Here is a 12,360-nt window from a genome sequence, read left to right as displayed (position 1 = left end):
GTTCCTTTCCCAGACCTGAAGAAAAGCTCTGCGTGGCTCGAAAGCTTGTGTCTCTCACCAACAGAAGTTGGGCCAATAAAAGATATTACCTCACCCGCCTTGTGTTTCTAAGCCATCTGCTATCAACACCTTATATGTCCTTAATACTTTACCCCACAGATTCCAAACTGTACACAGGGTAACAGATTGGTGAGATGTAAATGCTGTGGGAGTGTAACGTGTCAGCAGTTTAAGGGCCTGATCCAAAACCTGCTGAATTAAATGGTAATCTAAACAGTGCACAGAAACACTATGCAACAGTTCGAGACAGGAAGTGAAAAACACCACTTCCATTTAGCCATCAAAATAATTCAGTATCTCAGAACACGGTCCTTACTCCAGCAGGTTACAATCTCTGTAGCAGGTACATTATAGCTAAGGTTAAGATTCTGTCACAGTTATTTTTAGTAAAAGTCACGGACAGGACACGGGCAACAAAGAAAAATTCATGGGAGCCCATGACCTTTCCATGATTTTACTAAAAGTAACAGAGCAGGGCTAGGCTGGGGGTGAGGGGGGATGACAGCTGCCAGTGCGGGGGCACTGACAGGCTGAGCCCCCCCCAACCCTGGCTCCAGCGGCCGCAGTCACCGCAGCTGTGGGGCAGAGGCACACAGTCCCAGCTCTAACCCCAGCCACAGGAGCACAGCCCCAACCGCAGCTGGGGGAGAAAGGACACACAGCCCTCGCTACAGCCCCCGCTGGAGCCCCGGGAACTGTGCATGGGTACATGGCCCCCGCCACAAGCCGCAGAGCAGGGACGCATGACCCCAGCTGCAGCCCCTGCTGCAAGCCACAAGCTGAAGTATTCACGGAATCCACGACTGCTATTTCTAAATCGTAGCCTTTTAATTACAGCCAAAGGATCTCCAGCTCTTTTTCTTCACTTCTGCAAAAGGCCTGTATCACATTATTAGCCACAGGGTAAAATTTTTTAAAAATACCTAAGTGACTTAGGAGCCCACATCTCATTTTCAAAAGTGACTCAGATGCTTAAGAGCCCAAATCTCATTGAGAGCCAATGAGATTTAGGCTTCTAAGAGCCCAAGTCACTTTTGAAAATGGGACTATGGCATTTTAAAATGTTTTTACACCTTGATCTTTGTGGCTCCATACGGAGCCTCCTCAGTTAAAATCACAGTCTACCCAAAGGCCCCTTATTCTGTCCTTGAGCAATGCTCACATGGCAGCAGTTTTTGTATGTTTTGTAGATCACTCTGTGGAAAGAATCTTCCGACTAGATTTTGATTCACAGTTTTGAAATTTGCTTTTTTTGCCCTCTCCATTATTTTACTGTCTCATTCACTGGTCTCCTTTTTTTAATGGAAGCCTTGGAAATGGTTGCTTAAAACAGGCATTTGGCTCTTTGGATGTTGCCCTCCCAGAAGACAGTGATGGAGGAGTTGTCTTACATTACCCAGCCCACCTGTTGCCAACACAGTTTAGCTCTTTGCACCATTCATTTACCTCTCAGCCCTTGCCATTTTCCCTCTTCATTGTGTTTTCCCCCTCTGTGACCCTAACCCTTTCAAGTTTTACTCACTTCTTTCTGTCTTCCAAAACTAAGCCATTTCATACTCCATGTCTAGTTAAGAGATGGTATTTGACAACGAACACATACTGGTATCTTTTGAAGTACACAGTAAGGAGGCTTACTTCTCCGGCATGATAAAGTGCAGCAGTGACCAGAGCTCTTTGAGAGAATTCTGAAGCGGGGTCCCAGTGATCAGGAGCCTGTGGTTGGACTTGAAATCAAGCAGAGTTTTATACAGCAAAGAGTCATCGTTCTTCAACCGATGGGCTTCGTCCACACCCAGAAAGGCCCAATTAATGCTGCCCAGAACAGTCTGGAGCAAAAAAACAAAACCAAAGGACACACCAGATCAGACTGGCCCCGCAAGTGTTTTATGTTAATTTCTCTGTGGGCCTGAAGTCAGCTGTGTAGTGTTGCAGTAATTGCATTCCATTATGTTCTATTCAAATTCTTATACCGCACCCATCTCTGTGGTGTCTGAGCACCTTTTGCTTTCAGTGTGCTTAACCAAGAAACATTTCCTTTGGCGACGTGCCTTTGGGACAAGCGCACCACACCAATTCTGGCTCCACTCAGAGGTGAACAGAAGCGTTTACAAGCTAACACGTTATCAAATGCCTCAAACACATTTCAGCTAACAGATGGATTTTAAATTGATCGTTGTTTCTTCTTTTTAAATTTCTAAAGCACAACCCTTCCCTATCCCACATTCCTCTCCCTTTAATCCATCCCCGCCATGACTGCAGAGTCCCTGCTGTGCTCACATGCTCCAGCATGCACTGTGCTGAGGTAGCATCAACACCAGAGCAGCAAATCTGGCTGGGGGGGGGGGGAATAAAGCAGTGTATTCACCACTCCATTCCCCCCTCCCCCCCCCCCAGTTTTCTGTTCTCACACAGGATTCAGTGACTCATTGGTAGGGCCTCCTGGCACACTCCAGGAAGCTCTCTCTTTTTGTAAGTGTAAAAGCAATGTGATATCATCCCTCTCATATGGGGAGTGCATTAACCCTACCATCCCCAGTTCCAACACCCTCCCTCTCCAGCCCACATTAAACAGCTGTGGGCAGCAAGGGAATGAAGCGTTTTGTTCTTCTTACTGGGTATGTTAATAATCCAAATTAAGACAAATACAGCTAGCCCAGATACCACAGTGAGAGGTGCCTTATAAGTATGTATAATCATGAACAATACTACTACTGTGCTATACTTATACTAGACTCTATAGTTTTGTAAGCACACCAAGTAATGGTAGGCTGCATCTGTGTGTTCTCAGTCACCAGAGGGGTGGGGTTGGGGGAGGAATGAAACAGCTTTGGATCATCATATGTTCTACTCACAGTGTGACATACCCTGGTTTGGAGGGAGGCAGCCCCATTTGCGCAGCACGAGGAAGTGTGTGTGAAATACCCCTTCCCCACTGCATACCTTATCTTTGAGGAGGATCTCATATGTTGTGATAAGTGCATTGAACTTCAGCCTTTTAGTCTGAGAATGGATCCACTCATATTCACGGATCTGGGAGAGAAGACAACAGTTCAGACACAAACTTCAACTGGAGCTGCTAAAGGGGCACGCACCATTATTATTATCTGTAGCACCCACGGGTCCCAGCCAAGAACGTGGTCCACTGTGCTAGGTGCTGTACAGACACATGATAAGAGACAGACTCCCCTGAAGAGTCCATAATCTACAGAGGGGAGGGACAAAGGGTGGGTAGGAGGAAGGATTATCGTCCTCCTTTTACAGATGGGGAACTGAGGCACAGAGATCATGCGATTTACCCAAACGCAGAGAAGCTGTCTGCGGAAGAGCCAGTAATTTAAACCAGATCTCCTGGCAGTTTAATCCTCCCATTACCTGTATGCATTTGATATTCACTGTCTCATTATTAGTCATAACCTGAGGCTTCCTATATTGCCCAGTAAAGTCCTACCTGTCTGCACCTCCATTGCTCAATAAAATAATCACTGTACACACATTATTTAAGCGATGGGAAGGCTCGAGACACAGAGGCCTCTACTGTCGTGAACCTAGTCAAACTGCACAGTTATAGCTATAATGTCAACCCAGAGTTTGCCTCACTACAGAATCACATGCTACATATAATCTACACACAGAGATTTTCTCTCCCACCCCACCCCCCCCGGCCTTTTATTTACACACCGTATTTCTACTCATCATGTCTCCTATGTAAACGACCACATTAATCTCTGGTGCCCAGATTTCAAACTCCCTCTGCCACGAAGTCAGAGTAGACAAGGGCACCACTATCAGAAAGGGGCCATACAGCTGATGCTGATAGAAGAGATAGGAGAGAAATGATATTGTCTGGATAGTCTTCCCCAAGCCCATTTCATCAGCCAAGATCACGCTGTTGTTCCTGAAAGGTGGAGAAACAAAAATAAAGGTGTAATAAATATAATGCTGTACCAGTTTACTAAGTGTCATCAAGTAATGACAGAGACTGAAATGTATGCCTTGCAAAAGGTCATTGAAATCCTGCCAAGAAGATCCCAAAGCAATTCAGACTGAACTGCTCTACAGAGAATCACTTATGACTGACAGGGTCAAAGTTTGGACTGCATTTGCCCCCAAACTGGCAAGCAAATGCAAAGCCAAAAGACAAAAAGTCAGTGACCACATTTAGAAGAGTTTCTCTCAAATGGTGGATCTCTCCTACAGGAGATGGCTCAAGAAATCTAAGAGAGAGAGATTTATGTTTTATCAGGAAAACAGGGTTTGCCACACTGGATCAGGCCAGTGGACCAAACACAGTATTCCATCTCCACAGCACTGAGTCAGAGAAACACACCTGCCCATGCACATAACAGACCATCCCCCACAGGGCAATGAAGAGAGAAGATTTTTTTTTCACTCAGTATCTCTTAAGCTCACAATTACAATGGTCCCCATTTGCCAGTCCTGCAGTGCCAAAGAAACAGCAATGCAGTCAAATCAAGATGGTGCTTTATGTGCACATGCTCATACTGAATCCTAGCAATGCAACTGGGTTCCCCCTCTGTTTCCAAAGAGAGAGAATTTTTCCTCCCCTCTTAGGAGGCGGCCTGGATATTTTTGCTGGATGCGTGTGACAATGTTTGAGATCCTAAGCTTTAAAGGTGCTGAAGCAGGGCAGGTAAAAATACAAAACATCACAACAACAGGGCCAGATCCTGCTGTGGTGTAACAGGGAAACATTATGAATAAATATGGCTCAACAGCTCTAAAAACAAGTTAATGCTGCAACCCTGAACAAAACTAGAGCATTACCCAAAACAAGAGCATTACATACTTGCACCACGAGTGAGCAAGCCAGTTGAGCCCCTCCAGCTGGTAATCTCGGAGCTCCAGGTTCTCGCCACCAATGTAAGAAGGCTGTTTCTTCAAAGCAACAAACCTGGGTCTCTGCTTCAACACCTAAAAAGGCAGACTCCTTAAACTCACTGAAGAAAAGAATGAGGCAGGCCTTCAAACTCAGTGAATAAAAACTTCAGTGATACATGGGTATGCGGTATATAGAGAGAGAGAACTCGTAACTGCAATTTAGCCACACACTCAGCAGCAACAAGAGCCATCAGCGACAACAGCTTGCTAGCTCCTCCTGCTTGCCCACCCAATCTGAGTATTAGAGCTACAGGAAAGCCCCCTCTGCCTCTTTTCTTTGCTTCATTCTTTTATGATCTCCCTTCCCCCTTCATTTTAATTGATATGGTGCAACATCCTCTATTCCTCTTCCTCCCTGGTGTGTTGCCTTTTCTTTCAGTAATAATAAAACTTTGCATTTCGAACTCCCCTTTTATATGTGGCTCATGAAGCATTTTACAAGTATTAAGCCTCACATTCCACCTATATGTATTATTGTGCCCAATTTATAGATGGGATAAGATGCGAAGGGATTCATCTATCTATCTGTGATATTAGACAAAGAAATTGTACAAAAACAGTGAGCATTCATTCCAAAACACTTGTAGAAGTCTGTTTCCCTCCTAAGGAAGAGAGTATTTATATATATATCCAGGAAGTCTGATGTATTTTAGATGGGTAGGAACAAGGACTGTCAAGCGATTAAAAAAATGAATCACAGTTGACCGCATGATTAATCGCGCTGTTAAACAATAATAGAATACCATTTATTTAAATATTTTTTGATGTTTTCTAAATTTTCAAATATATCAATTTCAATTACAACACAGAATACAAAGTGTGCAGTGCTCATTTTATATTTATTTTTGATTACAAATATTTGCACTGTAAAATAACAAAAGAAATAGTTTATTTCAATTCACCTCATACAAGTATTGTAGTGCAATCTCTTTATAATGAAAGTTGAACTCACAAATTTAGAATTATGTACAAAAAATAACTGAATTCAAAAATAAAACCATGTAAAACTTTAGAGCCTACAAGTCCACTCAGTCCTACTTCTTGTTCAGCCAATCACTCAGACAAACAAGTCTGGTTACAATTTGCAGGAGATAATGCTGCCCACTTCTTGTTTACAATGTCACCTGAAAGTGAGAACAGGAGTCCACATGGGACCATTCTAACTGGCATCGCACGATATATACGTGCCAGATGCGCTAAAGATTCATATGTCCCTTCATGCTTCAACCAACATTCCGGAAGACAGTTGTCCATGCTGCTGACAGGTTCTGCTCAATAACGATCCAAAGCAGAGCGGACCAACACATGTTCATTTTCATCATCTGAGTCAGATGCCACCAGCAGAAGATTGATTTTCTTTTTCGGGGGTTCAGGCTCTGTAGTTTCTGCATCGGAGAAACTTTTAAAAACTTTGCTTTTTTAAGACTTCGAAAAGCATGTTCCATACCTTGTCCCTCTCAGATTTTGGACGGCACTTCAGATTGATTCTTAAACCTTGGGTTGAGTGCTGTAGCTATTTTTAGAAATCTCACATTGGTACCTTCTTTGTGTTTTGTCAAATCTGCCATGAAAGTGTTCTTAAAACAAACATGTGCTGGGTCACCACCTGACACTGCTATAACATGAAATGCAGGTAAAACAGAGCAGGAGACATACAATTCTCCCCCAAGTAGTTCAGTCACAAATTTAATTAATGCATTATTTTTTTAACGAGTATCATCAGCATGGAAGCATCTCCCCTGGAATAGTGGCCAAAGCATGAAGGGGCATACGAATGTTTAGCAAATCTCACACGTAAATACCTTGCAGCGCTGGCTACAAAAGTGCCATGTGAACACCTGTTCTCACTTTCAGGTGACATTGTAAATAAGAAGCAGGCAGCATTATCTCCTGTAAATGTACACAAATTTGTTTGTCTTAGCGATTAGCTGGAGAAGAACTAGGACTGAGTGGACTTGTAGGCTCTAAAGTTTTACATTGTTTTGTTTTTGAGTGCACGTTCTGTAACAAACAAAAAAATCTACATTTGTAAGTTATACTTTCACAATAAAGAGATTGCACTACAATACTTGTATGAGGTGAATTGAAAAATACTATTTCTTTTCTTTATCATTTTTACACTGCAAATATTTGTAATAAAAAATAATATAAAGCGAGCACTGTATACTTGGTATTCTGGTGTTGTAAAAGAAATTAATATATTTTAAAATGTATAAAAACATCCAAAAATATTTAATACATTTCACTTGGTAGTCTATTGTTTAATAGTGCAATTAATTGCACAACATTTTTATTAATCGTGATTAATTTTTTTGAGTTAATCGTGTGAGTTAACTGAGATTAATCAACAGCCCTAGTAGGAACCTATTACAGACACTTCCCACTGACAAAGTTCCATTGTTATTTCCCTTGAATTCTTGGGTTAACTCAAGCCAGTTCTTGACTCCGCCAGCCTGGCCTTATTCTGCCAGCCTTGTTCTATGCCAGCCTGGCCTTAGCATGCTGAAGAGACAGTATGGATAGCTCTCCAAAAGGGAGTCCCAGCCATTGTTTTTCAAGGAACAGATGGTGTATGTGTTTCAGGGCCTTGAGAATTGGGAGAAGGAACTGAAAAGGGCGCAGAGAACCCCTGGAAAAAAAACTGACATGCGGGAGGGAGAAAGGTAAAGGCGATCTCCTCAGGTGATAGCCATCCCTGTAGAAAATGTTGCATCAACATATCATCTAAATATAGCGAGAACTTCGACATTCAGAAACCCAGAGCAAGCCCATCCACAAGAGAGAAAGGAAGCGTGCGAACCTTGCAGTCCCGAGTGGGAATGGTTTTGGAGTTGTTGCGATGGTTGAAGCTGTCAATGCAGTGTTGAAATTTCTTGCTAATCAAGGCCTCGTCTTCCCAGCTGCACTCTGCATACGGCAACCCCATCCACTTGCACAAATATTCAGGCTCATTAGAGGACAATTTCCGACTGTGAGCTGCAACACATTACAGAAACGCAACCATGACCGACCGAACTCCAAGGCAGTGATGACAGTGACCGCTGCCGCCACAAGACATGTCACGGCTAATAGCATTGTTTAGAGGAGCCAAAAAGGGAGTTAAAGGCCACTTTACCTGGGAACTCAGAATGTCCCATTGCAGACTTGTTGGTCTTCACAGCTATGTTTTACAGAAGCAAACAAAGGAGAGTTTTAGTGTCTTAACCACCAGTATGAGATGCATAAAAGATATTCTACAGTTCCCAACAGTTAGGAGGGGTTTTAAAAAGTTCTCTGCAATGCATAGGAAGATTGTTAGAAAATACCACTCAACTCTTCAGGCCTAGTTTCCAAAGGCGCTGGATACTCACAGCTCCTGCTGAGATCAGTGTGATGTTACTGAGCTGCTCTGAAAGCTACACCACCACATTTTGTCACTACTCATAAAAACCTAAACCCTGAGCTGACATGCAAGCTTCACTGTCAAACCATGTTATCCTGAGAGGTCCCCACAACACTCTACTTTTGCTCTTCTACAGAATCTTCCATCTAAAGATTTCAAAGCACTTTACAAACAGTAATAAATTAATCATGGCATCCGAGGAAATAGGAATTATTAATCCCACTTTACAGTTGGGACAACTGAGGCAAAGAGAGGGCAAGTGACTTGCTCAAGTTGTTTGCAGATGCATCACTAGAACCTAGATCTCCTGTGCTTTAACCTCTAGATTTCCACACATTACAGGATATGTAGCACAAGTTTATTCCCCAAAGAGGTGTGAAAACACCGCACACTCATTCTTGTGATCCAAGTAAAACTTGAATTCCTGGGTTTTACTATTCCTTTATTAGAAAGGTGCACTATTTCACTTACCGATCACTCTCTCCACTATCTGATACTGTTTGTTCAACTCTGCAGCAAGCTCCTGTTGGCAGCTGAAGTATTCCACATCTTCAGGAGTTACCTTGGCTAGCCTGGAGAGAAAAGAAATGGGGGTAGGGGGAGACGCATATGTAAGAACAATTCTACTTCTGCTCACTTTGTCGGTAGTGATGCTCAAGACCAGCTGTTAAAACTCTACCTGCCTATATAATTTCATGAGTTAGGGTAACTCAATCCAAGTTTACAATTGCTTATCAAATACTCCTCTTAATGCTTCTAAAAGAACAGATTAGTCACAATGAAACAATACAGAGAAATATCTAATGATTTTCCCTGAAACTTTTGTGCTCCTCCACAAAGCCAAAATACATAAGCTTTTACATAAGGAGGGAACCCTCAGCACGCCGGTATCCCACAACATATTGTGATGATATGACAGCTGAAGTAATGTGTCCAGTTCTGGGCACTACACTTCAAGAAAGATGTGGACAAACTGGAGAGGTCCAGGAAAGCGCAACAGAAGTAACAGAAGACTTAGAAAACTTGACCTATGAGGAAAGGTTAAAGAAAACTAGGCATGTTTAGTCCTGAAAAAAACAACTGGGGGGCGGGGGGAAACCTGATAACAATCTTCAAATATGTTAAGGGCTTTTACAAAAAAGATGGTGATCAATTGCTCTCCATGTCCTCTGAAGGTCGGACAAGAAGCAATGAATGGCCTTAATCTAAAACAAAGGAGACATCGAAAGGTTTTCCCACTATCTAACCTACCAACAAAGGTAGTTAAGCTTTGGAATAGGCTTCCAAAGGAGGTTGTGGAATCCTAGTCATTGTCCAGTCTGTTCTTAAAACCCACCAAACACCTGCCAGGGATGGTATAGATTTACTTGGACCTGCCACAGCACAGGGGGCTGGACTTGGTGTCTTGAGGTCCCTTCCAGCCCTACATTTCTATGAAGTTGCCAACAGGCTCGCAGCTCCCACACGAAGAAACCTCACAGGCGTCTCTTCTACTTGAAAATCTATTCTCTGACAGGGACATGGGGTAACATTTTCAAAAGGACTTACAGGACCAAGGAGCTTAAGTCCCCTTTTCAACAGTGACTTCGGCACGTAGGAGACTTAGGCTACGTCTGCACCGCAATCAGAAGCGTGAGCTAGCTCAGATCGACCGCAGCATGGGCTGTACAAGCCCTGGGAATGTCCTTGAGCAGCTAGCCGGTGCTGCCACAGCCTTATTGCTGTTGCTGTTCCAGTTGCCTCCATCAAACCTAGCTCAGGTATGTCCACGTGCTGCTGTCACACACCTCACTGCAATGCAGGCAGACTCTAAGTCTCACTGAAAGTCACTGGCATTTAGATGCCCAAGTGCCTCAATCACCTTCGAAAACAGGACTTAGGGTCAATGTTCCCTGTAAACAGCACGCACACACGACCTCGCCACAACCTGGTATATATTGTGCAGGCTCACGTCTCCTCTTAGAGCTCCAGCAGGGACATGGGGTGGCCATTTAAGACCCTGCTCTGCCTGCAGCCCTCTGCCCACTAACAGGGTACATGCGGTCTCACTCCTTGCTGCAGGGGGGAGCGAAAGCGCTTCTGGTCTCGGGGGGACACTGCGCTTGGCCCAGCCAGGAGGCAGTGGCGGCAGCGGTGCTGTTGAGGGAGGATGCCCCTCATGCAGAAGCTCAGGTGAGGGGCCCAGCTCTGCAGTGCCAGCCTGGGTGAGCAGAGGCTCAACAGCTGTGGCCTGACAGAGCCACGGCATCCCACACCTGCACATTTGGTTTCCAGGGACACAGCAGTTGCTGATGCCACGAGGCGATGGAGGAGGGAACTGCAGCTTGGGCTCCTTCCTGGGAGCAACTGGTGGAGGGTCTGAAACCCCAAGCCTAGGGGAAAGTCAGTCAGACCCACCCACACTCACACAGACTTCTAAGGTTGCTGCTACAGAGCAAATGGCTTCCTTCTGGGACCCCACAGATATGCGATACTGGGAGAGACCACCCCCTCGCCACCCCCACCGAGTTAGTTCAGCGTAAGAAGACTTAAAAAAAAAAATAAAAGCGTAAGTTTTCCCAAAGGCAAATAAACGTAGTACCCTGTGGAGTTTGTAGCCTGCTCAGTATAAAGAAAGAACGTTGCTTAGAGTACTTTTTGCAAAATTTTACCACTGGGTTATGGCTTACCGCAAGTTCATGCCGAAAGCTCACCACTGAGTTACTGCGTTAGAAACTGACCAGTTCACCATTTTTCCAGGTTTAATACTTCTTGAGCTAGGGATGTCTCCCCTTAACACACATGAATGACTTCTACCAGCATCAGCTGGACATACACTGATCCAGAGATCAACAGACCCCGTTAGTGCAGTAAGGCTTGGCTCCAAAAACAACCTACCCCTTAAATAAAATCAGCACTCTGCAAACTAAACATCACATTGCAAAACATATACAGAGATTGCCCTGTAAACCTTGCCAATTGCCTTAGATAACAACGTCACCTCCCTACCTGTAACAGCCCAGGGATTCTCTGTAGAAAGGAGAGAGAATTTTGCAAATTTGGAAATAAACCATCTCTAAGACAAAACTGGCAAGTTTTTAAAGTGTGACCATTGCACACGACATGGGATGACGTATTTTCAGTACTATGTCTAATTGCCTATTTGTGCTGTATCATGCGACGGTTACATTTGTCTCTCCCATATCTGAGGGTTTAGCCACGCTGCGGCTGGGAGTGAGCCTCAGTGCCCCAGTAGGCAGACTCACGCTAGCTTCCCTTGAGCTAGCACATTAAAAATAGTAGCATGGACATTGCAGCAGAAGCTTGGGCTAGCCACCCAGGTGCAGCCCAGAGGCTGAGTGGGCTTCAGAATCCCAGCTGCTGCCCGAGCCGTAACATCCACATGGCTAACTTCAGTGAGCTAGCTCCACTTGCGTCTACCTGCACAAGCTGGGAGGCCCGGTCCCAGCTGCAGGGTAGACACAGCCTGCATCTTAACAACCCAGGGGTCAGCAGTGGGAAGCACTGCATTAAGCGACTCTATAAATGTTCTCAGCTAGAGCAGCCTTGCGTAGTTTTTGTGCTGACTAAGCTCCACCAGTTTAGACCCTTATCTAAATATGCTAACCCCATGTAAGGACTTTTATACAGATATACCTGCAGCCACACTAGGGCATGCTCGGTTTCTAAACTGACAGAGTTAAGCTGTATAAAAACTGAGTGTAGTCAAGCCCTGAATTTCTGCTCAACCAGGGCAGCCAAGAAGCAACTTGTGAGCCAAGATTGAGCCACGTGGCCTGCGGCTGCCCCCTTTTTCAATACAAAAGATGTGGACTGTTGTCCCAGCATGTACTGTTTTGTCTTGATCGGAATGCAGCTACACAGGTGCGCAGGCACCCCCATTTGCTGGGACCTGCAGCCTCTGCACACTGCATCCATATGTGACTAGTCCTCTGGCACGTGGCCCAATATTCAGATTTGGATGATTTCTAAGCCCCTGAGTACTGCCTCCAATCTGACTTACATCATGGCCACAAGCA

General features: G+C 44.5%; 1 protein-coding gene across 10 annotated transcripts in view; it reads right to left on the bottom strand.

The window, feature by feature from the left end:
- Positions 1–12,360, bottom strand: part of CHD2 (chromodomain helicase DNA binding protein 2) — a 101,991-nt gene that overhangs the window by 39,689 nt on the left and 49,942 nt on the right. For all 10 annotated transcript variants that reach the window (XM_037910136.2, XM_037910142.2, XM_037910143.2 and 7 more), the window contains 7 exons: positions 8,813–8,913; positions 8,075–8,119; positions 7,760–7,935; positions 4,868–4,992; positions 3,739–3,955; positions 3,001–3,090; positions 1,696–1,886 (listed from right to left, as the gene is read on the bottom strand). In XM_037910136.2, the coding sequence (XP_037766064.1) occupies positions 1,696–1,886; positions 3,001–3,090; positions 3,739–3,955; positions 4,868–4,992; positions 7,760–7,935; positions 8,075–8,119; positions 8,813–8,913 (945 nt within the window). The remainder of the gene's footprint in view (positions 1–1,695; positions 1,887–3,000; positions 3,091–3,738; positions 3,956–4,867; positions 4,993–7,759; positions 7,936–8,074; positions 8,120–8,812; positions 8,914–12,360) is intronic.

Source organism: Chelonia mydas, chromosome 10 (genome assembly GCF_015237465.2).
Source record: "Chelonia mydas isolate rCheMyd1 chromosome 10, rCheMyd1.pri.v2, whole genome shotgun sequence".
In the NCBI taxonomy this organism is placed as follows: domain Eukaryota; kingdom Metazoa; phylum Chordata; order Testudines; family Cheloniidae; genus Chelonia; species Chelonia mydas.
Note: the sequence above shows the minus strand (reverse complement) of the source record. Positions and strands in the feature narration are given on the sequence as shown.